At 44.7% G+C, this 26,211-nt stretch overlaps 2 protein-coding genes across 2 annotated transcripts in view; both read left to right on the top strand.

Moving 5' to 3' along the window:
- Positions 1-1,871: 1,871 nt before the first annotated feature.
- 42sp43 (P43 5S RNA-binding protein) lies at positions 1,872-7,661 on the top strand. The gene is made up of 9 exons (XM_033971392.2): positions 1,872-2,115; positions 2,574-2,674; positions 3,438-3,534; positions 3,619-3,707; positions 4,196-4,269; positions 5,158-5,241; positions 5,689-5,918; positions 6,319-6,372; positions 7,212-7,661. Exons 1-9 carry the CDS (start codon positions 1,978-1,980, stop codon positions 7,464-7,466), a joined length of 1,122 nt encoding a protein of 373 aa, XP_033827283.1. The 5' UTR covers positions 1,872-1,977; the 3' UTR covers positions 7,467-7,661.
- Positions 7,662-15,674: 8,013 nt separating this feature from the next.
- LOC117374966 (SH3 and cysteine-rich domain-containing protein 2-like) overlaps positions 15,675-26,211 on the top strand; it is a 71,618-nt gene continuing 61,081 nt past the window's right edge. Inside the window, exon 1 of the mRNA XM_033971203.2 lies at positions 15,675-15,985. Within this exon, the coding sequence (XP_033827094.1) occupies positions 15,899-15,985 (87 nt within the window). The 5' untranslated portion in view covers positions 15,675-15,898. The remainder of the gene's footprint in view (positions 15,986-26,211) is intronic.

Here is a 26,211-nt window from a genome sequence, read left to right as displayed (position 1 = left end):
GTGGTTTATGACGTTTCAGAAACAGAATATAATTTAAAAATAAAATTAAAGTCCATGTTGTCATTAGCTCCACATAGCTGATTAGCCCCAAACTTTTCAAACTTTTAATAATATTTTTTTTATAAAGTCTATGAGAAAAACAAATGTGACATTTGTTTGTTTCAGAGTTTAACTCCAAACACAGTGCACCTTTAACGGAACACAGTGTTTTTGGTTTGGTTTAGTCTTAAGATAAACATGATTAACATTTGAAATATTCTGTTTCCCTGATGAACAGTGACCACATGTTGTTCAGTCTGCCACCTGCTGGACACAAGGCGAAATCACACCATCAGCTGCAGATCAACACATCTCCACATGACCTGGGACTTCTTCTCATCCACAAAAACCCAAACTTCCAAAATGTAAAAGTGAATCATACTTTATATTTTGTGAACGATGTGGATAGAAATGTAACTAAAGCTGTGAATATTATTTTCCTACTGACTAAATACCACGTTCACTGTTGTAAATGGAGAGACTCCTGTTTCAACATTTTATGAATGAATTTAAACTCTTCTGCTCCTCCCTGAAACTGCTTAAATCCGTCTGTGCCAAGAAAATGTTATATTCAACGTCCCAAGTCCTTTTGTTTTCATTTTAGTTAAGTATAATGTGCTCCTTTTTATGCCTTACAGAAGGTGTAATCCCCATATTATTTTCTTTATGTCATTACCCCTGCGAGATATTGTAATGATAAGGTTTAATATAAATACAAAAAAATAAAGAAATAAAAATAAAGAAATAAAACTTGTGTCAGTCAGAATCTGTTGGTTTTTGCTCATTTTCAAGTTTCAAAAGGAGCAAATTTAAGATTAAATAAGGGGCACGTGGGGTATTTCTTGGATAAAACTGGGTCACTGGTTTTTGGATAAATCTGCAGGGACATGGGGGACACGAGGTCAAAATTGGGACAGTCCCGGGTCCAATGAACGCGTTGGCTTTTTAACATCTGTTTAGTCTCAGGGGCCTCTTTGCACAGCCTACACCTTGGGTCTTATCTGGTGTGGTAGATCTGGGCCTCTATCGCTCTGGTGCTCCAGGATGAGCCTCTGTGCTGTCCTTCAGTCCAGCTTTCTCAAGCCATTGGTAGGATTTCTTGATATCAGCCACTTCAGTTACATTCAGGTGGTACATCCCGTGCAGGGGCTTGTCCTTCCATGATGGTTCTTCCAGCACCTCTTCCTCTGCGCTCCACTGTCTGAGACATTCGCTGCTGGGGCCTTGTCCTTGATGTACTTATGGATGTTGGATGTTTCATCCTGGACTGTGGCTCTCACACTCACTAGCCCTCGGCCTCCTTCCTTATGGATTCCGTACAGTCTCAGGGTGCTGGATTTGGGATGGACCCCTCCATGCATGGTCAGGAGCTTTCAGGTCTTAACATCTGTGGTCTGTATCTCCTCCTTTGGCCAGTTTATGATTCCTGCTGGGTGTCTGTTTACTGGCAGGACAGAGCTGTTTATTGCCTGGGTCTTGTTTTGTGTTATTATGTACTATTCATTTAATTTAATAACATTTTTTCCTCATCTGCTCCTATGTAAGACTTTGTCTGTTCTGATGATTAATTGTGGAACTTTTCTACTGACATAAATGTTTTAAATCTTTATTAATTATAAATAAATTAAAAAAATATATATAATAAAAATATATAGAGAAAATATAAAAAATAAATAAATAAAATGATCCAGCAGGGGGCGGTCATGACTCGCTTTTAGCATCTTCACACCTGGGCTCATTTCCACAGCACGTGACGCACCAGCCGCGGCCAATTCCACAATCAGCGTGTCCCAGAAAGTCTTTAAAGACGCGAGAGAAACGGGCGGCTCCTCAGATAATGTGAGTCTGAACACAGACAAACAAAGAGAAAACAGAGAGAAAGACTGAATAACAGAGAGAAAACAGAGAGAAAGACTGAACAGCAAAGAGAAAACAGAAATGAGCGGGATCGAGAGCGTCAAACCCGCTTCATCTGCGCCTCCTCTCCAGCTCTACAACTGCACACACGCGGACTGCGGGGCCACGTTCACGCGACAATGGAGACTCAATGAGCACGAGACCGTGCACACGGGACAGGTACAGACACACAAACGCACACATACAGACACACCCACACCACACAGGTACACCCACACCACACAGGTACACACACACACACACACCCCCACACACCCACACACCCCACACAGGTACACACAGGTACACACCCCACACAGGTACACACAGGTACACACACCACACAGGTACACACAGGTACACACACCACACAGGTACACACACACCACACAGGTACACACAGGTACACCCACACCACACAGGTACACACACCCACCCACACCACACAGGTACACACACCCACCCACACCACACAGGTACACACACCCACACACCCCACACAGGTACACACAGGTACACACACACCACACAGGTACACACACACACACTGTTCAGGTACAAAGACACTGGACACAGACCGGACACGTAACGACACACCTCATTGTACTATGTGAAAATGAGCCTGTGACGTGTTTCAGAGCCTGTACCAGTGCACAGTCGCAGAATGTGGACGCAGGTACAAGAGGAAATCTCACCTGAGTCGCCACCTGGTCCAACACAAAGGAATCAGACAGTTCAGGTGTGTGAACTGATGTTTAAACTGCAGTGTTGGACAGAGTATTGCATAAAGGTTCTCACAAAGGTGATCTAACAGGCCCAATAGTATAAGACAGTGGTGGATGAAATACTCTGTTATGTAAAAGTGCAGATACTGTGGTAAGTATTTCACACAAGTGTTAAAGTGTTAAATGTAGCAATATTGATAAAAAAAGACATATTTTGTTCAACATTAACAAATCAGTTTAATTTTTCTCATGAATTTTGTGTATTGTTTGCTCAAATCATATGAAAAGTACTTTTTACTTTTCAGTCCAGTTAAAAAATGTAGAAGGTACAGATACTGCTCTCAGATGTACTGAAGTAAAAGTAAAAAGTACACACTGTAAAATGTACTCAAGTACAGATACATGAAGATTCTACTTAATACAATCAGGTTTGAGCTGTAAAAGTTTGAACTATGACTCAACAATTTAAGTGTTTCATTCTGTTTAGTCATTTCAGATAATTTAAGCAATATTATACATGTAGAGTACGTTTTGTGGATAATTCTACTTTATTGTTTGGTTTCATTATCTCTTTCCTTCCGTATATCGCTCTGCAATTTTCTATCGTCACAGGCCTAGATCTTGTGTTAAAAGTCTTGTATCAAAGTTAAACTAGTGAGATATTATCATTTGACTTGTAGAAACTAGATTTTAAAGATATTAATTGCACCTTAAGCTTAATATTTTAGCTCATCAGATCTGTTCTTATGACCTGGCTTTTTGTTGGGTGTTTTCCAGATGCAAATTTTCCAACTGCTCCAAAAGTTTCTTCAACGCTGGAAAACTGAAACGGCACATCCGCTTCACTCATGGAGACAAGAACAAATACTTCAAGGTACCTGCAGTTTGAGTGTCTGTCCACAAGATGACGCCAGAGCGTAACACTTCAGCCGTGTTAATACAGTTGATGTGTCTGCAGTGCCCCCAGCCCAAATGCCCTTTGACCTTCAAGAAGCGACGGCTCTTTAAACTGCATCTGCAAACTCACAACCTGGAGTCTGGTTTTTGGTGAGTGGGGCAGATTTATGGGCAGGTTTAGGGGTAGTTGGGCAGGTTTGGGGGCAGGTTTAGGGGAAGTTAGGCGGGTTTGGAGGGGCAGGTTTAGGGACCGTTTTAGGGGGAGTTGGGCGGGTTTGGGGGCAGGTTTAGGGGAAGTTAGGCGGGTTTGGAGGGGCAGGTTTAGGGACCGTTTTAGGGGGAGTTGGGCAATTTTGAAGGCCAGTTGTAGGGGGAGTTTGGCGGGTTTGGGGGCAGTTTTACGGGGACTTGGGCAGGTTTTCTGGGGCAGGTTTAGTGTCAGTTTTAGAGGGAGTTGGGCAGGTTTGAGGGGCAGTTTTAGGGGGAATTGGGTGGGTTTGGGGGGGGTTTCTTTACAACACTGGATAAATCTGAAATTACTACTTTGTCAAACTTGTAATCCAGTGCTTGTTTGGTTGGACTGGAGGAGTTTGCCCCAGAGACGAGTTCAAAGTATTTTTAAACCTCGTCTCTTGTAGCTGTTCGAAGGACGGCTGCTCTGCCACATTTGACTCCCACATCGCACGGCGAGCCCACGAGAAGACGCACGCAGGTGGGTGCATCTCATTTTCGACACGGCCACCAGGGAATATCGGCCTGTGACTGAACAATGGGATGGATACTTATAGATCCGTAACTCACAGAACAAAGTGTCTTCACCGTCGACGAGTGAAATGCAGCGATTAAAGGTTCACTGTGTAACTTCTCTGGTGGAGAGTCCTAAACCTGCTCGTCTCGCATGTTGTTGCTTTGAATATTTGAGTCTCCTCTCTACAGATCTGACCTGTAACTTCCCATACAGCGAAATGTTTCTTGCAAAGTAATAACATCTCCATGGAGACAAGCAGGTGAGGTACTTTCCACCACAAATGTTACATGGCCCACCTTTAAATTGTGAATGGAGGAAAACAGACCTGGAGAAGTTGTCTGTTTTATTCACACATGTTTGAATGCATCTGTCTACATCTTCAAAGCTCAAAATGCTCTATTCCACCTTTGTGATGTCATGAAGTGGTAGTTTTCAACCATTTTAACAGCTCCTTTTACGTTTAGTTCAGTAGAGATTGGAAATTCCAGGACTGAAATGATCCAGATGATTCTAGTGAAGGTGTATGGAGTTTAAAAACACAGTGGAGCACTTCCTGTATTACCACATGATGACATCACAAGGTGGAACAGAGTGTTTTCTGTTTGAGAGAAGAACTCAGTCTAAATATGCAGGATTTGTGTGTTAAACTTGTGTGAATGAAACAAAACACAACTCCAGGTCTGTTTGAGACGAGGAAACATAACATGGATCAGAAAATGTCCTCATATTGGCCCTTTAACTGTTGGCTCTGACCACAACTCAATTCATGGATCGATTGTTAAGCCACATTCCCATGTCTAAGTTGTAGATATGAGATTTCAGAACACGTCTTTTGACATGTTCCTCTTGCAGGTTACCGCTGTCCTCGCGCTGACTGTCAGGTCGTTGAACGCACCTGGGGACGGCTCCAGAAGCACATCGCATCAAAACACCCAGGTGAAGAGCATTACTTCTATTTTGTGAACTTCCATCACTGGTACAGAGCCACTCATAGGGCATATTCAGAAAAGTACTGACAAAGTTAAAATACAGATACCTAAAAATACAACTTAAGTACGTTTTACAGTGTGTACTTTTTACTTTTCCTTCTACATTTGAGAGCAGTATCTGTACTACATTTTTTAACTGGACTGAAAAGTGTTTTTCATGAGATATGAGGGGTTATTACCTTGTTCCTTACTGAAGTTTTCGAGTTCAAGCTTCGGTTTGAACACACACACACACACACACACACACACACACACACACACACACACACACACACCACACACACACAACCTGTATCTGTACTTTTACTTGAGTAACCTACATCTTTTACTTAAGTAACAGAGTTGAGTTCTTCATCCACTGCTGCGTATAATCTTCCCATTTCTTTCCCCGCAGCCACGTTCCCCTGTAAACTCTGTAAGAAGGAGTTTAAGAAGCAGGACGCGCTCCGCAGACACAAGCGCCTCCACGCCTCCCATAAACCCGTCCTGGTGTGTCCACGGCCCGACTGCAAACTCTACTTCTCCACCACCTTCAACCTCCAACACCACATCCGCAAAGTGCACCTCCAGCTCAACAAGTACACGTGCTCCTACCCAGAATGCACTCGCACCTTCGCCATGCGGGTGAGTGGATCTAGAGGGTTTAAAGGCGCCGCATCTGTTTATTCAATGTGAAAAACGGAAGGATTAGTCGTCCCAAGTCATTCCTCATCTTACGCGTTCAGTTCAGAGTGTCCAGTTATTCATCAGTGAGATTAGAAGATTTTAAAATGTTTTACTGTGACTGTAGCGCTAAGTAGCATGCTAACAATACACTTCCTGATTATTGAACAATGAAACATTTAAATACCAAAATCCTGCAGCGGACATTGACCTCAAAAGCTACTTGTGCCATATTGGTGCTTTTCAGACTCCAGCTCCTCCGCACGTTTCCAAGTCTTACATTTGACTTTACCTTGACATGTAAATGGAAAAATGGTGATTTTTTTTTTTTTTTTTTTTTTTTTTTTTTAAATGTTCTTAGGAAAGCATGAATCGCCATTTACTGCGTCATGACCCAAGCAGCTCTTCACTCAAGGTAATCTCACTCTACACTCTTTAAAGCAGCACTGTGGAACTTTTCTGGTGATTGATCCGCACCTGCTCGTCTCTATGGAGTGCTGGACATCTGTTCCTCAAACGCTGCTGTGTGGCAGGTCCATGTTGAATCCCTCAGGGGCAGGATTGGCTCTCCTGGCGATGTCTGTTGCTGGTCTCCATGGCGATGGATCATTTTAATGCCGTTCTGTGCAACATGCCAGGCCAAACTAGAATAAATGGGGACAAGCAGGTGGATGATCTGTCAGGAAAGTTTCTTGTAAAATCTGTCTGTTTGTACTTTTACAAACACTTAAGTAGATTTTTCATGTGATGAGTAATTTTTGCTCATATCTGCAGTTCACTTGAGTAAAAGTGTTTAAGTACCCTTAAGTAAAATGTCTAAAAGTACAAGTATTTTGCAGAGATTGAGTCTTGTAAAGCTTCAAATGTGATTCCGATAAAGATTTGAGCTGAATTTTGCTTAACAGAAACAATTGAATCGATTGTTTTTTTTTCTCCACCTCCTCATCCCTTCCTCCTCCTCCTCTCCTCACTCTGGAGTTCTTTTGGACAGGTCTTAAGGCCTGACTCACTCGTTCTGTCACTTGTGGATCATTTTCTTTTGTTTGAGCTGTGGCGTCACTCCATTCAGCTCCTTCCTCCCTCGTTCCCTCTCTTCAGATATAATTCAGTACTGTCACATTTCTTGTCATTTTAAACTGAATGTTTAGAGTTCATTATAAAATGATCAAATTTTCATCTTAAATCTTAATTCCTGTCGTGTTAATAATCGTGACTCCATGAACATCTGTGTGTAATTCACCATGTCACCAACAGAGGCGCTGTCGCTCTAAGAAGGCGTGGCAGAAGCGTTTGGACGGGCGCCGCCTGCCGCTGGTGGAGGAGGATCTGCGTCACCTGTTCAGCCTGAAGATGAGGGTCTCTCGTAGGACCAAAGTGGAGGCCGACCTCTCCGGCCTCTTCAGCGAGCGCAAAATCCCTCACCACGTCGACCCGGAAGTGAACCTCCGAGACCTGTTCTCCCTCAAACCTGGGGAACGCCCGCCGACCGTCGCTCCGGTCAAGGGATAAACCAGTATTTGGACATTTGCTTTAAGTCAATTGGGTCTTTTTATGTTTTTTTAAATGTATCTGATACATTGAGTGCTGTTTATTTGGAAATCGTTTGGCAACTGGCCAAATTTTGAGTTGGAGAAAAGTGAAAAAGACGAAATGCTCAGTTTGTAATCCTGCTCTTGTGAACCCAATAAATGAGTTTGTTTATGCAGGTCTTGTGCTGTTAAATTACTTTATATTAACCTTTTGTGATCTAGTTTTAAAGTTTAAATGGGATCAAATAAATTTGCTTTGGATGATGAGCCTATACCTTTATTAACCTGTTGTGCTTGTGTCTCTGTAGCTCATCTCTGTGGATCATTGTTATAATTTACATTTTAAATCACAATATTAATCCAAAACAACTTAGACTTCTGCGTTAGAAAATCACGGTGTCCAATGGGAGCTGACGTTGCCGTAAACATCACAAAGTGCCACATGCTGTCGGCGCCCCCTATGGACACCTGCACATCACACTAGAGCAGCACTTTTTTTTTTTTTCATTTGTACCAAAATGACGACGCAACGCTGCTGAATCCTATGTGCATCACTGATTAAGAAAATAAAACTGGGGATGGAAGTCACAGTGGGCGTGTACCGGTGGAAGTTAAACGGGGTAGATGGTTAAAATGGCATCTTGAAAATAGTCGATTAAAATTACTCAAACATGAATCACTCCAAAAACAACTTCAGGGGCTCAATGAGAAGAAACAACTAGAACATGGATAAAGATCTGAACAGAACGGTTTACAGAATTTGTCTGGGCTAAATGTCATGTTTTTCCAACTATTTCAGACCTTAGACAATGGGCTAAACTTTTGTGTTTTTCAGAGCCTTGTTCAGATTCGTTCATCAAATTCTCTGTTGCGTTTGTTTCTTTTCCTCCTTTTGTCCCTGTGATGCTTCAGTACAGCCCATAGCACTGACTATAAAGTGTAGTGTTTACGCTAGCCTTAGCTTTAGCCTGAGCTTTAGCCTTAGCCTTAGCTTTAGCCTTAGCCTGAGCTTTAGCTTTAGCCACGTCTCAGTGCCACAGAATAATTGTCTTTTTTTTTACTTGCTGAATCGGCCTCACAATTAAGAATGTAATTCAAATATGATTTTCAGTTTATAAAAAAAACTTTTTGCAATGTTCGGATGGCGTCATTGTTTCACGTAGCAGAGCTATGTCCCTGAACTCTGAGCGGAGGGAGCCACACCGGACAGAGCGGCTCCGAGGCCCCAGTCAGTGGAAAAGGGCTGTTCAATCCTTTGAAGAGTCAGCGTCATGTGGCTCCCTCTAATTTGAGTCTCCCCCTTCTCTCTCGTGCCCCACCTCTCTGCTCCCCTCTTCCTCCTCTCTTCCTCCCCATCTGCCTCCTCTCCCCTCTCCTTTCCCCCTCTTCTCTCCCCTCTCCCCCTCTCTGCTCTCTTCTTTCCCTTCTCTTCTCTTCTCCCTTCTCCTCTACCCCTCCCTCCTCCTCTCCCCCTCTCTTCCCCTCTTCTCCAGTTCTCTCCTCTCCCCCCTTCTCTCCTCCTCTCTCCTCCCTCTTCTCTCCTCCTCCCTCTCTTCCCCTCCTGTTTGTATCTGTTGACCTTTTGGAGCACAGGGGGGAGTGTTGGGACGTGGGTAACAGCCATGAGCCTGTGTCCAGTTTCACATCAGAGCACATCCTGTTATCAGAGAGGGAGAGAGAGAGAGCCAGAGAGAAGGAAAGAGGGAGAGAGGGGGAGAGAAGGTTCACTGAGCTGGATATGTTCCTCTTTTAGTTCTCAAAATGTCTCCGCGTCAAAGAGCTGTTATTACAGCGATCAGCAAAGGTTAAATCAGAGCTGTTCTACAAACTGGACTTTTCAGATCTTTAACCATGTTCTTGTCATTTCTTCTCATTGAACCTCTGAAGTTGTATCTAGAGTGATTCATGTTTTAGTCATTTTTAATCGACTATTTTTAAGACGCCATTTTGTCGATCTGCCCCTGTTTCCACTGTGACATACGCACTTCCTTCTCCAGTTTTATTTTTTTAATCAGTGATACTCGTAGGATCCAGCAGCGTCACTTCATCATTTTGGTACAAATGAAAAAAAAAGTGCTGCTCTAGTGTGATGTGCAGGTGTCCATAGGGGGCGCCGACAGCATGCGACGCTTTGTTGTGATGACGTTTACGGCGACGTCAGCTCCAATTGGACACCGCAGTTTTCTAACACGGAAGTCAGTGGACTTGTTTCTTTTATTAAGTGGTTTTAGATGAATATTCTGATTTAAAATGTGTAAATTATAAGAAAATGATCCACAGGGGTCACAGATGAGAACCATAGAGACACAAGCACAATGGGACTGATTTCATCTCTTGTTAAATAAATAAATCACATAAAACACAATTGTAAATATTTTCAAACTGGGCTGTGACAGGGCTCACAACAGACCCCTTTGTCCCCCTCTGTCGACGCCCCTGCTCACATGAGTGTTGTTTTTTTTTTCTTTTTTTTTTTTTTTTGATACTCTGAGGTTGAAATCACACATCGCTCCACTTCACTTTTGCCTCCAGCTGCCTCCATTTTGTGTTTGGATGTTTTTGTTTGCACATTTTTAAGGGTCTGTGCTTGTTAAAATGGTGAATGTGAAACTTCCTGTGGTTTGAGACGTTAACTGCAAAGCTGCTGCTCTATAATTTCAATCAAATGTGTGGGCATTAGTCAAAGTCACTCACAAAGATGTCTCAAGGTTAGATCCAACTGTTGCATAAATGTCTGTGGCTGGTTTCTCATTCGGTCAAAGTAAATGTCTGAAAGAACCTTTACAACTTCAACTGTAATGATCCCTCAAGTGCTCACACATGAACTGCATCCAAATACAAAAGTGTGTCTGTACAAGGCCTTAGAGTCTGCAGGAGAGGAGGAGGAGAGAGGAGAGAGGAAAGAGGAGGAGAGAGGAGAGAGAAGAGGGGAGAGAGGAGGAGGAGAGAGAAGAGGGGAGAGAGGAGAGAGAAGAGGGGAGAGAGGAGAGAGGAGAGGGGAAAGAGAAGAGAGGAGGAGGAGAGAGAAGAGAGGAGAGAGGAGGAGGAGAGAGGAGGAGGAGAGAGGAGAGAGAGGAGGAGGAGAGAGAAGAGAGGAGAGAGGAGAGAGAAGAGAGGAGGAGGAGAGGAGAGAGGAGGAGAGAGAAGAGGAGGAGAGAGAAGAGAGGAAAGAGAAGGAGAGAGGAGGAGGAGAGAGGAGGAGGAGAGAGGAGAGAGGAGAGGAGAGAGGAGGAGGAGAGAGAAGAGAGGAAAGAGGAGAAGGAGAGAGGAGAGAGGAGGAAGAGAGAGGAGGAGAGAGAGGAGGAGGTGGAGAGAGAGAGGAAGACTGTCTGAGGAGGACAGGAGGAGAGGGAGAGGAGGAGGAGGAGGAGGAGGAGGAGGAGGATGAGACCCATGAACTTCATCCAAATAAAGAAGTGTGTCTCTCCAAGGCCTTAGAGTCTGCAGGAGAGGAGGAGGAGAGAGGAGAGAGGAGGAGGTGAGAGGAGGAGGAGAGAGAAGAGAGGAGGAGGAGAGGGGAAAGAGGAGAGAGGAGGAGGAGAGAGAAGAGAGGAGGAGGAGGAGAGGAGGAGGAGAGAGGAGAGAGGAGGAGGTGAGAGGAGGAGGAGAGAGGAGAGAGAATAGAGGAGAGAGGAGGAGGAGAGAGGAGGAGGAGAGAGAAGAGGGGAGAGGAGAGGGGAGAGAGAGGAGGAGGAGAGAGGAGGAGGAGAGGAGGAGGAGAAGAGAGGAGGAGGAGGAGAGAGAAGAGAGGAGGAGAAGAGAGGAGGAGGAGAGAGGAGAGGGGAAAGAGAAGAGAGGAGGAGAGAGGAGAGAGGAGGAGGAGGAGAGGAGGAGGAGGAGAGAGAAGAGAGGAGGAGGTGAGAGGAGGAGGAGAGAGGAGGAGGAGAGAGGAGAGAGAAGAGAGGAGGAGGAGACAGGAGAGGGGAAAGAGGAGAGAGGAGGAGGAGAGAGAAGAGAGGAGGAGAAGAGAGGAGGAGGAGAGAGGAGAGGGGAAAGAGAAGAGAGGAGGAGGAGAGAGAAGAGAGGAGAGAGGAGGAGGAGAGAGGAGGAGGAGGGAGGAGAGGGAGGAGGAGGAGGAGGGAGGAGAGGGAGGAGAGAGAGGGAGGAGAGAGGAGGAGGAGAGAGAAGAGGGAGGAGAGAGGAGGAGAGAGAAGAGAGAGGAGGAGGAGGAGAGAGAAGAGAGGAGGAGGAGAGAGGAGAGAGAAGAGAGGAGGAGGAGAGAGGAGGAGGAGAGAGGAGAGAGGAGGAGGAGAGAGGAGAGAGAGGAGGAGGAGAGAGGAGAGAGAAGAGAGGAGGAGGAGAGAGGAGAGAGGAGGAGGAGAGAGGAGGAGGAGAGAGGAGAGAGGAGGAGGAGAGAGAAGAGAGGAGAGAGGAGAGAGAAGAGAGGAGGAGGAGAGAGGAGGAGGAGAGAGAAGAGAGGAGGAGGAGAGAGGAGGAGAGAGAAGAGAGGAGAGAGGAGGAGAGGAGGAGGAGAGAGAAGAGAGGAGGAGGAGAGAGGAGGAGAGAGAAGAGAGGAGAGAGGAGGAGAGGAGGAGGAGAGAGAAGAGAGGAGAGAGGAGGAGAGGAGTATACATCTGTACAGTATACTGATAAGCACACTTCATACTCAGGTCTTTTTCACACTGCCTCAGGCCAATGTAAAAGTCCATTTGCTCCGGAGCGGCTCCTCTCATGCTCCGGAGCGGCTCCTCTCACGCTCCGGAGTGGCGAGAGGATGAGGGCGAGTGAACACAGTCGACCTCGGGCTGATGTGCTCCGTCCACTGTCACAGTAAAAGGGTTTGAATTGGGCATAAAAGTCTCAGGTCACATACATTTATATGAGACACTGCAGAGCTGCTGGATCATCTTGAGTCTGGGTCTGTCTGCACAGGTGAGTCTGGGTCTATGTGTCGTTTCTCCTTCTCCTCTCTCCTCTTCTCTCTTCCTCTCTCCTCCTACTCTCTTCTCATCTCATCTCCTCCTTTCTTCTCCTCCTCTCCTCTCTTCTCCTCACTCCTTCTCCTCTCTCCTCCTCCTCACTCCTCCTATCTCTTCCTCTCTTCTCCTCCTCTCTCCTCTCTCCTCCTCCTCCTACTCCTCCTTACTCCCCTGGATTTAAGGGGCCCAGAATTAGAACCTCTGCCTGTACATTTATATTAGAATGTATAGACAGAATGTATATTATATTATCTTGCCACGGGCCCCCAAATGTTCTCCTCCCCTCTCCTTCTCTCTCCTCTTCACTCCTCCTCACTCCTCCTCCCTCTCCCACACCTGCCCATCCTTTCTTGCTCCGGGCCCCCAGATTTCTGTGTCCGGGCCTGGTTTATCTGGATATGCTTTCCAAACATTCTTCGATCCAAATGAGCTCATTTGCAATTGAAAGGTTAGCTGTAGCAGTACTTTAACACTGAAGTGCAGATTAGCTAATGGGCTACTGCGACTGCTTTTAGTATAATCATTTTCCTCTTGAAAAAAGACTTTAATAAAATGTTTTTTACCAGAGAATGTCAGAAATGAGAAAAATCTGTAACTATTGGCAAACTCCACAAGCTGCACGTCTTGTAATGCCCTTGAAAGTAGATTCATAAAAAAAACAACACCAGGAGCAAAAGACAAAAGAAAAGGTGCTCTGACTTTTAAGGTCCATTTCAAAACTGGTCTAAACCACAACCTGCTCAGTTTAAAGGCACAAAACTGACTCTTGTAGCTTTAATCCATGTTCTAACGCTGTTCCCTCCTCAGAAACAGACCTAGAGTTGTGTTTTGTTTCATTCACACATGTTTGAGTTACACTTTATTATTAGTCTGTTACAACTCCAAAGCTCAAAATGCTCTGTTCCACCTTGTGATGTCATGAAGTGGTAGGTTTTAAGTTAACAGCTCCTTTTACCTTTAGTTCAGTAGAGATTGGCATTTCAAAATCTGAAAGTATCCAAATGATTCTAGTGAAGGTGTGTGGAGTTTAAAAACACAGTGGAGCACTTCCTGTATTACCACATGATGACATCACAAGGTGGAACAGAGTGTTTTCAATTTGACAGAAGAATTCAGCCTAAATATACAGAGTTTGTGTGTTAAACATGTGTGAATGAAACAAAACACAACTCCAGGTCTGTTTGTGATGAGGAAACGACATTAGAAAAGATCAGAAAACAGCATAATATGGGGCCTTTAAGAAATGTAATGCCATATTGTGGAACACTGCAGGCACAGCATTCACATCACCATGGAGACAAGCAGGTAGCAGACCGTTACATTTCTGGTAGAGCTTCCAGTGCTGACTTCGTGTCTTCATGAAGATGTGATCATTGCTTTGCCTAGAATGTTCCACAGTATGGCATTAAACTTGAACACCTCCACAGAGACAAGCAGGTGACACGAACAGACCATGTGATAGGTCAGATCTGTGGAGAGGCGACCCTGCTCATAGTAAGAATGCATGTTTTTTAAGGCATTTTTGAGCAATAAATACATCTGTAATTGAACAAATGCAAGATAGATATGTTTAATGCCCTACTGTGGAACATTCCAGGCACAGCAATAACGTATCCATAGAGATAAGCAGGTGGTGGAGCCTCCACAACTCCAGAAAAGTTGCTTAGCGCACCTTTAAAAATGCAGTTGTTGGGTTGTTGAAAAGGAGTGCAACGAGAGAGTAAAAAAAACACATCTGATGAACTTCAACCTCCAACAAAACAAATGTACTTTATCTCAGCAAATCACTCCTCCTGCTCCTCCCACTACAGCACCTGCACATCCTCATGTAGTCCTCCTCTCTCCTCACTCCTATTCTCTCCTCCTCCTCTCTCCTCACCTCTTCCTGTCTCCTCACTCTTCTCTCCTCCTCTCTCCTCTTCTCTCCCCCTCCTCTCTCTCCTCATCCTCCTCCTTCTCCTCTCTCCTCCTCCTCCCCCTCTTCTTCTCTCTCTCCTCATCACTGCTCCTCTCTCCTCTTGACTCCTCATCTCTCCTTCTCACTTGTCCTCTCCCCTTCCCTCCTCTTTCCTCACTCCTCATCTCTCCTCTACTCCTCCCTCCTTTCTCCTCCTCTTCTCTCCTCTCTCTTCCATCCTCTCTCCTCCCCCCCTCTCTCTTCTCTTCTCTCCCCTCCTCTCTCCTCCTTCTCCCCCTCTTCTTCTCTCTCTCCTCATCACTCCTACTCTCTCCTCTTCTCTACTCCTCCCTCCTTTCTCCTCTTCTTCTCTCCTCTCTGTTCCCTCCTCTCTCCTCCTCTCCCCTTTCTCCTCCTCTTCTCTCCTCTCTCCTCTTCTTTCCACTCCTCTTCTTCTCTCCTCATCTGTTCTCATCTCTCCTCCTCTCTCATCTTCTCTTTCTCCTCTCTCCTCCTCTTCTCACATCTTGTCTTCCTCCTCTCTCCTCTTCTCTCCTCCTCCTCCTCTCTCCTCCTCTTCTCTCCTCTCACATCTTCTCATCCTCGTCTCTCCTCCTCCTCCTCCTCTTATCCTCCCCTCTTCTCTCCTCTCCTCCCCTCTTCTCTCCTCCTCTCTCCTCTTCTCTCCTCTTCTCTCCTCTCCTCCTCTCTCCTCTTCTCTCCTCTCCTCCTCTCTCCTCTCCTCTTCTCTCCTCCTCTCTCCTCTCCTCTTCTCTCCTCTCCTCCTCTCTCCTCTCCTCTTCTCTCCTCCTCTCTCCTCTCCTCCTCTCTCCTCCTCTCTCCTCTTCTCTCCTCTCCTCCTCTCTCCTCTCCTCTTCTCTCCTCCTCTCTCCTCTCCTCTTCTCTCCTCTCCTCCTCTCTCCTCTCCTCTTCTCTCCTCCTCTCTCCTCTCCTCCTCTCTCCTCCTCTCTCCTCTTCTCTCCTCCCCTCTCCTCTCCTCCTCTCTCCTCCTCTCTCCTCCTCTCTCCTCTTCTCTCCTCCTCTCTCCTCTCCTCTGCTCTCCTCTCCTCCTCTCCTCCTCCCCTGCTCATCCTCACACTGTCCAAACTGCCAGGGCTCAGTTGTGAGGATCTCCCGGGTCCTGCGCACAGACGCGCGGGGAGGCGTGCCTTGGGACGGGCTTAAATCCAAGTGCGCGGCGGTAGAGGCGCATTTCCATCGTGGATTTACGTGTGGCGCGCCTTATCAGCACGAGCTCGTGTTTGGGGCAGATTTGACCTTCTCAAGTCGTTTTTATTGGCGGTGTTGCCACTTTTGGGTTTGGAGTCGTGCGTAAAGGACGTAACCACGAGCCAGAGGCGGTTCGGTGACAGGAGGCATCTGTAGTTTGTACGGTTCGTGTCGGTACCGCACGTGGGCTTATTGCATCCTCCACCTCGCCGCGCGCACTTGTCCATGTGATGTTCCGGTTTTACGCATAGTCGCTCATTTGTGAGGTTTAATTTAAATATCACTCCACATAAAGGACAGTTACCGCGGACTTAAAGAGTTTTTGCTGTTGTTTTTACGCGCTGAACGTGAGTTGACGCTCCGCCGATGATGACCGAGAACAACGAGATGGAGAGCGACCCGCAGCTGCAGCGCTCCCCGAGCAACGCGCCCATCCAGCCCGTGCCATCCAAGGTAAGCGCCGCCAAACGAGACCAGAGCGCGGCTTGGATTTTAACTCCTTCTTTATGTTCTAAAGTAAATGCATGTATTTGTTTAAGCTTAGACTGAAACTTTAAAACTCTGTGTGTACTTTGAGTGTTCAGAGACGCACAGACTTCATGACACCTGCAGTGTTTCACAGACTGATCACTGTCTGATGTAATAACTGTAGTACTTCCCATTTGCAGTTGTGATGAGGCTGCGTCATTAGGTCAAACATCACACGTAGAGTCTGATGTCACAGCCTCCCCATCACGTGGCCCAAATGCACCCCTTAACCGCACAACGCCATGCGCGTGCGCTTACTGTTGGCATGACCTGGCATGACCATTCAAATAAACTGCCCCCTGCTGGTAGAGTGCAAAGTGTCACTTGTTAGTTAAAAGCTGCTGTGTGAGCTGTAGGACACTGCCCCATTTCATCCCACTGTTCTGGGCTAGATGGGTAAAAGTGGGAACAGTTTATCCTGTAGTGTGGTGCACACTCTATTCCTTTGTTTGGTTGCAATAGTATGTCCATTATGTCTATCATTATGTGTGTTTCATCTTTCACACAGGTGGGGGCGCTAATGAGCCTTTTAAAAGGTTTGCCCACATTTTGGGTTGTGCTCATTTGTCTAAAAATTAAAGAAAAACTCCCGCACACTGTCTCACTCTTAATGCAATTTTATTCCATACAACGTTTCGCTCTGACCTTCTTCAGGTATCCGACCGAAACGTTGTATGGAATAAAATTGCATTAAGAGTGAGACAGTGTGCGGGAGTTTTTCTTTAATTTTTAGACAAGTGCTTCACCTCCTACGCACCTGTCGCCCAGTCGGGTGTGCGGAGTTCACACAGAAACGGGTTGTGCTCATTTAAAAGTTTCATAAATGAAAATGTGGCAGAATTCAATGTCTCCGTAGGATTACACTATGACATGTGTCACATGACTAATCTGAGATGGTGGCTTCCGTTTTTTAAGGGGGCGTGGTCACAATGTTGCATCAGTTTACCAAATTTGTTTTGTCTAGGCCAAAGTTTTGTCAGGACGTCCCTTTGGCGGGAGCAGATATTTGGCTTGTTGCCATGACAACATGATGGGAGATGTGGTGTGGCCGTCACTGACTTTTTTGATCGAGATTGTGTCACTAATGTGTGTACCAAATTTTGTAAATTTGAATGCTCCATACAAATTCCCTAGAGGGCGCTACTGTGCCCACTTATAATAATCCGTTCAGAGCCAGAGCGTCCACCAACGATTAGAGTTTGAGTCAAATCAGTGAAAGTATGTGCGAATTATCTGTCGTCAAAGTTTGATGGCGAGACGCAAAATCAAACCCACAGCAACAACGGCGGCGTTCAGTTTTTTAAATAAGATTTAAATAACTTTTTACGTCCAACTGGTCCAGACAAGAAGAGAGATTCTGGGGACGCAAGGTAAAACCTCTACGACGACTTCCTGTCATCACTGTGGCTACGCTGTAAAGAATATGTCATGGTGTCATTGACGTTTGTGATCAAGATGCCAAAATTAAATTTTGTGTAAATTTACAGAAAATTAAAAAAAAAAAATTTTTCCTACCCATTTTAAATTTGGCTCCAAACTGTAGGGGGCGCTAATGTGCTAAAGTACATATTTTCAGATTAATTAGCTTTAGGACAGAGAATTTAACAACTGATTTAAACTTCACATTTCTTTGCTCGCACACAGACCCTCACACACACACAGACCCCCATACACACAGACCCTCACACACAGACCCTCACACACAGACCCTCACACACAGACCCAGTTAAATGCAGATCTGAGTGTGTTCAGGTGAACATGCTCAGAGGAGTTTACAAAAGTTCAACGTTTACAAAAACGCCGAGTCACATTTTAATCCAACATGGCCGACCCCTGGTGAGTGGACGTCATTGCTATAAAAATATGTTTCACTTTTCTTGTCATGATCAACTTCTGTGTCAAATGTCATGATTTTCAGAAATGAGAGAAGCATTTTGACTAGGCTTTATTCTTTTGGTCGTTGTTCACCGGGTGAAAAATGCCGAACTGGTTACAGCAAAAAAAATTGAATAATATTCTGATGCGAAAACAATGTTAATTTTTTTAATATAATAAAACTACATTTTTGGAAAACACCAGCTCACTCCAGTGTCATGGGGAGGGGCCCCGGTCACTGACGGGTCAGTCAGGCTTCACGGTAATAAACTCCTCACCAGCGTGTGGCGCTCTGGCCTCATTAGAAACATCCTTTTGTCTGTGCAGACTTGAGCAGGTTCTGACAAAATAAATAACATGATCTGATATTTACATGACATTTCAATAACGAGGAATCAGATAAGGATCCGATTTACAGTGTCTACGAAATCCACATGAACACGTATAATAAACACATATGATGAACATGTATATAATGAACACATATATGATGAACACATATATGATGAACATGTATATGATGAACACATATGATAAACACATATGATGAACACGTATAATAAACACATATGATGAACATGTATATAATGAACACATATAATGAACACATATAATAAACACGTACATAATAAACTGTTTTTACCTGAACATCACGTTGTTTACCTCTCTTCACCTTTAGGGGGCGTTCAGTTCCTTCGATCGTTACAGTTCTCTTGACAAACAGCAGGTGCGCTGTGGCAGAGTGGTTATCAGCGTGGATCCGTTTTCGGTCTGTCGAGCTTATTTCATTTTCTTCTTTCTTCTCACGGTCACTGGCTTATATCTGTGACCCGGGTCAACCGTATCGAGTATATTCGCTTTTAGTAGCTCAGTGAACCAGCCGACAGATAGAGTCAATGAGATCAAGGTGAAAATTAAATGAGGCCTGAGATATGTGACGCCTTTTATGTTTTATCAGGTACAAATGTGTGGCCTGAAGACGTGTGGAGACCTTTGCTTTACGCTGAGTTGTTTGGAGTGGCACGTTGGCATTTTGACCTTTTGCTCCTCCTTTTGCTCCTCTGAGTCCGATGCTGCGTTCAAGATTCATCAAAATCTCGGAAAGTCCAACCTTACTTTTGTGTGGTCTATTAAACCAGCGGTGTGAGCGGGAAGGGGCGTTACCTTCAACAACCTCACTCCTGATTGGCTCTTTGGTTGCTATGATAATCGCAGCCAGAGTTCCAAATATGGAACTTGGCTCAATTAGCAGTAGTAGTAGTGGTAGTAGCAGTAGTAGGTGAAGTAACTGTAGCAGTAGTAGTAGTAGTCGTAGTAGCAGTAGCAGTAGCAGTAGAAGTAGTAGTAGCAGTAGTAGTAGTAGTAGTAACAGTAGTAGTAGTTATAGTAGTAGCAGTAGCAGTAGAAGTAGCAGCAGTAGCAGCAGTAGCAGTAGTAGTAGTAGTAGCAGTAGCAGTAGCAGTAGCAGTAGCAGTAGTAGCAGTAGTAGCAGTAGTAGTAGTAGCAGTAGCAGTAGTAGTAGTAGTAGTAGTAGTAGTAGCAGCAGTAGCAGCAGTAGTAGTAGTAGTAGTAGTAGTAGCAGTAGTAGCAGTAGTAGTAGCAGTAGCAGTAGCAGTAGTAGCAGTAGTAGCAGTAGTAGCAGTAGCAGTAGCAGTAGTAGTTGTACTTCTGTTCTGCTGAGTGTTGTTAGTCATGTCCTCAGCACTGAGCTGTATAAATGCACTGCTCTGACGTAATCTAGATTTTAAAACATTTGTTGTTGCTGCAGCTTCAGGATTCAAGGACTTGACTCAACGATAAAAGCTCTCAAGTGTCTGTTAATGCCAGTCAATGGAACATTCTCGATCGTTATAATGGAACACAGTGCACTCTGTTGGCTTTATATCTGTTATGCAATTTGTTGGCTCTTGTAATTACTCTGGACGCAGCCAGCTTTATAAGTACTGATGATGCTGTGTAAAGGGCCCATATTACACTATTTTCTAATCTATCGATTTCTTCTCTCAAACTGAAAACCCCCTGTTCCACCTTGTGATGTCATCATGTGGTAATACAGGAAGTGCTCCACTGTGTTTTTAAACTCCACACACTTTCATTAGAATCATTTGGATCGTTTCAGTCCTGGAATTGCATAATCTCTACTGAACTAAAGGTAAAAGGAGCTGTTAACCTGAAAACCGCCAATTTGTGACATCACAAGGTGGAACAGAGCTAATAATAAAGTGGCAGATTAATAGTGTTACTCAAACATGTGAATGAAACAAAACACAACTCCAGGTCTGTTTTTAGGAGGTAACAGGATTATAACATGGCTTAAACATCACAAGAGTCAATTTTGCGTACTATAGGACCTTAAAGAGGAGGTGTTATGCAAAATCGAGCTTTTGGAGCTTTCTCCCATGTTTTAACGCTGTTACTTCATCAAAAACCTGCCTGAAGAGGTTTTATATGTCATCCATGCATTGTTTGAGTAATCTAGTGATGCAACAAGATACTCTCTGGTCTCCGGTAATTCTTCTGATCGTATAAAAGGAACATGCTTACAGGCCCTAGTCAAACCCTCCTTACAGTTAGCAGTACACGCCTGTACGAGTCTCCGCCCACAAGCCTATGTCACCCACAGTTCTCCATAAATATACAAAAACACAATACAAAACTGTACACAGCAACTTGACAAACCTGATGTGATGTGCAGTAGTTTCATTAGCAGAATGCAGCTGAACAAGGTAGTGCTCTGAAGGGGGAGGGACTTAGTGTGGAGAGCAGACTCAGAGCAACAAACAAAAAAGAAGAAAAACTACTTAGACATCTTAATATGTTGTTTTGGGTGAATATAGCATTTTTAAAACAATAAAATGAAACATGGTAATCTAAATATGTGATGTGTTACAGTTAATGCCCCATAGAAGTAAAATACCCTCTCTTTAATACCCCACAGAAATAAATCCCCCTCTTTAAATCTTTCTAAAGACAGGAGTAATGTAACCCGGGTGTCCTGAATGGCGATGAGCGGAGCTGATGTTTTGTTGTATTGTGTGGAAGCGTCTGTGCTGTCCTCAGGTTGTGATTGACAGGAAGCAGATAGTGTCAAAACAAACATTTTGTCTCACAAGTAAAAAAAAACAAAAAAAAAACAAGAGGTCTGAGAAGCGGCGTGTCTCTGCAGAATGAACAAACGCATCTGTATCTGAACTGAAACAAGGTAGATTTGTTTTATAAATGATCTAAGGATTTTCAAGAGAGTGTTTGATAGACTGGTCAGGAGCCGAGTCCCAGTTAATAAACATAAAAGGCATTAATGCAACGGACGAGTACAAGAACAAGGACCCGGCTTTTTCAGTTCTGACCACAGACTGTGTAAAGACGTGGACTAAGTGAGTGCGACGTCACCCACAGCGTTCAGCTTCAGTCAAATGAAGCTCATCGAGGCTAGAGCAGGTATAGCGGCCAATTTGGTGCAGAGTTCCACATTTGGAATCCCGACCACGAGTATCATAGCAACGAAAGAGCCAATCAGGAGTTAGGCTGTTGAAGGTAACATCCACATCACTGGTTTAGCAGGCACTTCGCAAAGCTGTCAATCAAACCTGTTGCTAACGCTAGCTGGAGCGACGGCGGGGAAAGAAGGCGCCTAGTTTGTCTGTTATTAATGTTCATATCTTGATTTACAGACACAATAGTGAAATAAAACCCCAGGATCATGTAGAGCGGGTTAATATGAACATTTAAGACCAAAATGATGAGTCTGACAGCAGCAGTTACAGAGAGAGGGGACACAGTTTTTCAATAGAGAGTGAGTTGGTTAACTAATTACACAAGAATTCATTACAACTGAACAGCACATGAAAAAGCTCAAATATTATGAGACTTTCAAGGCCAAAATCTGCCTGTAAATAGTGTTATTACATCCAATTAAAAGCCCAGCCAGGATATCGACTAACTTGATCCAGCTATTTTTTACAGCATCACCTCTGAAATTCTGTTGCAACAAGAAGGATCAGATATGCAAAGTGCAAACCTGCTTCTTTCAAATTGAAATCTTTCATATTAAACAGGAACAGAGGAGCACAGCAGCAGAATTAGCAAAGAAACACATGTAGATGGATTTGGAAGTTGTTTGCTAACTTCACTCCACAAACGGCAGAATATCTGGTCTTATTCTGCGTTAGCTCTGTACAAACATGTTCTGCAATGAGATTCTTGAGGTATTTAGTCAGTTCATATTTCAATCTTTTTGTCAATTTTTAGAAACATTGAAACGCCTCAGTGGGAGCATCCAGTTCCTTCCACTTTTCCAGATAAATCAGATTTGGTATTTCTGTCCATATAACCTGAAGATCTTTTTACAGTTACAGTAGTGATTTGCATTCACACGCTCCATCGAGCAGAACACCTCTAGACTCATTATGGGCTTAGTTCTGGCTCCTTCCAAATCAATCCGAGCAGAAAACCAGAGCTCGATTTCAGGTTAACCTTTGCCTGCACAGACTGCAGATGTTTGGAGGTTTGGAGCTTTGTAAAGACAGTTTTATTATTTTGAGCTTGGGGTATTTTAACATGAGTCATACAGGAACTCTTTACACTGCCCTTTTACTCCCCACAAATGATCTGGTAGAAAATTCCAGGCTTCTGTTTGTGTGGCCTCAGACATCTTGGTTGGGTCCTAATGTCTGTTTAAAACATAGACTGTTTATATACTGTATTTTCTGGACTATAAGTCGCACTTTTTTTCATAGTTTGTCCAGGGGTGCAACTTTTACTCAGGTGTGACTTATATGTGATATTATTCAAATATATAATTTCATGTCTTCATTAATGTCACACTGACAACCTCTACTACTGTACCATTGAAAATTTAAAATGAAACATTACAGTAATTTAAAAGACATCTGAGAAACACTGAACTTTTGTTTATACCTCCCAAAAGAAAATGTTATTCTGCTGAGTCTGATGACAGAAGAGGATGTGACGCTTCATCTACCTCCGGAACAGGTGGAGTTGTTCAGAAGCGACACCAAATTCAGTGGATTTAGTGATTTGGAGTGAGAGTCAGAGTGAACTTGTTGCTTGTTTTTTATGCTTTAGTTATCTTATTAACTGTTAATATCTTACGTTAACAAACCAGACATGTGTTCAGGCTTTTCAGCCTAAGTAAATGTAATTGTAATATTAAATGCAGTGTATCAGTATCAAAGTTTCAAATTGGGATTAAAATTTTATGAAAAAGAATAATGAGAATCTAATTTTACTTTTTGTCAGAAAAATCACCACTTTTTTTCTGAATCATTGGCTCAAATGAAAAGGCCAGTACCCATTGTTTTCCCATGTTTTTGAGCAAAATGTGTCTTACTAACACTAACAGGGGCAAGAAGGCGCCTGATTAGTCTGTTATTAATGTTCATATCTTGATTTATAAACACAGTTATAAATTACCAAAATGACAAGCAGTTACAGAGAGAGGGGCAACATAGCTAACCTGCTAGCCGCCACGTTCCAAACAGGAAGTGATCATGAGTGTGCTTACGGCTCCATCGACTCTGGCTCCAGTTCACTTTACACTGAAAACCTGCCCCCTCTCTCTGTAACTGCTGCTGTCAGACTCATCATTTTGGTCTTAAATGTTTGTATTAACCCGCTCTACATGATCCTGGGGTTTTTATTTCACTATTGTGTCTGTAAATCAAGATATGAACATTAATAACAGACGAATCAGACACCTTCTTTCCCAGAGGTCGCTCCTGCTAGCGTTAGCAACAGGTTTGATTGACAGCTCCCCACTTATAACAGCGGTGCGGGCGGGAAGGGGCGTTACCTTCGTCAGTCTCGCTCTGGATTGGCTCTTTCGTTCCTATAATACTCGTGCTTGTAATTCCAAATATGAAACTCTGCTCTAAATTCGCCCTATAACTGCTCTAGCCTCAATGAGCTTCACTTGGATCTGAACACTGTGGGTGACGTCACCTTCAAGTCTGTGTTTAAAACCTTGATACTTCTGCCAGGCTCAAACATTCACCGTTACTGTGCAAGGTAAACTGATTTTTATTCTCAGTAAACACTCCCGCTTTTGTTCCTGAAAATACCACTTAATTATTACAGTTCCAAATCAGAGACCTGCCTCAGGCCTCAGTCTGTGTGCGGATGTAATCAGGCAGTACCCCGCCATGTTTTTAATGAGATAATAAACGAGCAGAGACCTGGCACGAGACGCGCTGACAGCAGATGCTCTGTATAATCCTCAGAGATGCATATCACACACAGGAGACTCAGGGCCAGGAGACGCAGGGACAAGAGACTCTGGGCCAGGGGACTTGGGGAAAGTGGATTCAGGGACAGGAGATGCAGGGCCAAGAGACGCATGGACAGGAGACTCAAAGACAGGGGACTCATGGACAGGACACTCGGGGACAGGAGATTCGGGTCCGGGAGACTCAGAGCCTGGAGACTCGGGGATAGGAGGTCCAATCCAAATTATTTATATTTACATTATTCCTTTTGTGTTAATGAACTTTTATATAAATACATTTCACATAATAAAATCTTTCTAATACTTTCACTAACCCAGTCCGGGAACATTAGTAAGTTGATATGATCGATAGATAGATATGGGTTTTTTCTTGGCCGATACCGATTATTTAGAATCCAGAGCACTTGATGGAAGATCTGACGATATTTTTGGGTCGATATGTTGGTCATGAAGTATTAGAAGTAGTAGTAGTAGTCCTGTTATACTTAGTTTCTTACTAGTACATTTTCCGCACTAGTCACAATTTTTTTCATAGTTAGTCCGGGGGTGTGACTTATACTCAGATGTGATTTAGATGTGAAATAGATGTTTTTTTTTCTTCATTATTATGCAGTCTTTGGCTGGTGTGACTTATATTCTGGAGCGACTTATATGCCAGAAAATACCATAATACATAGTAGTATAAGTAGTAGTAGTAGTTGTTGTTGTAGTATTTCCTGTTACCCAGATTTTTCCTTCTTTTCAAAACGGATCCTAATGATCCGTGCTGCCTGGGCACAGTGAGCTCACAGCTGCAGTGTGGTGCTGACCAGACTCCTAGCATCTCCCGGGGGCTGCTGGTGCTCCCCCCCACCACATGTCCACCACCCCACATACCCGTCTCCTCCACATACCCGTCTCCTCCACATACCCGTCTCCCCCACATACCCGTCTCCTCCACATGCCCGTCTCCCCCACATACCTGTCTCCTCCACATGCCCATCTCCCCCAAATACCCGTCTCCTCCACATACCCATCTCCCCCACATACCCGTCTCCTTCACATACCCATCTCCTCCACATACTCGTCTCCTCCACATACCCGTCTCCCCCACATACTCGTCTCCTCCACATACCCGTCTCCCCCACATACCCGTCTCCTCCACATGCCCGCAGCCCCACATACCCGTCTCCTCCACATGCCCGCCTCCCCCACATATCCGTCTCCCCCACATACCCGTCTCCTTCACATGCCCGCCGCCCCACATACCCGTCTCCTCCACATACTCGTCTCCTCCACATGCCCGCCTCCCCACATAACTGTCTCCCCCAGATACCCGTCTCCCCCACATACCCGTCTCCTCCACATACCCGTCTCCCCCACATACCCATCTCCTCCACATACCCGTCTCCTCCACATACCCGTCTCCTCCACATACCCGTCTCCTCCACATACCCGTCTCCTCCACATACCCGTCTCCTCCACATACCCGTCTCCTCCACATACTCGTCTCCTCCACATGCCCGCCTCCCCACATAACTGTCTCCCCCAGATACCCGTCTCCCCCACATACCCGTCTCCTCCACATACCCGTCTCCCCCACATACCCATCTCCTCCACATACCCGTCTCCTCCACATACCCGTCTCCTTCACATGCCCGCCGCCCCACATACCCGTCTCCTCCACATACTCGTCTCCTCCACATGCCCGCCTCCCCACATAACTGTCTCCCCCAGATACCCGTCTCCCCCACATACCCGTCTCCTCCACATACCCGTCTCCCCCACATACCCATCTCCTCCACATACCCGTCTCCTCCACATACCCGTCTCCTCCACATACCCGTCTCCTCCACATACCCGTCTCCTCCACATACCCGTCTCCTCCACATACCCGTCTCCCCCACATACCCATCTTCCCAAATACTCTTCTCCCCCACATACACGTCACCACTCTGTGCTGAAGAACTGGAGAGACTTATGTTCTGTTGAAAGTGAGGTTTTGGGAGAGAGGAGGGTTTGATGGATCCTGAGAACGTGGAGTCTGACGAGT

Source organism: Periophthalmus magnuspinnatus, chromosome 8, assembly GCF_009829125.3.
Source record: "Periophthalmus magnuspinnatus isolate fPerMag1 chromosome 8, fPerMag1.2.pri, whole genome shotgun sequence".
Lineage (NCBI taxonomy): Eukaryota > Metazoa > Chordata > Actinopteri > Gobiiformes > Gobiidae > Periophthalmus > Periophthalmus magnuspinnatus.
The sequence above is the reverse complement of the archived record's forward strand: the minus strand, read 5'-3'. Positions and strand labels throughout refer to the sequence as shown.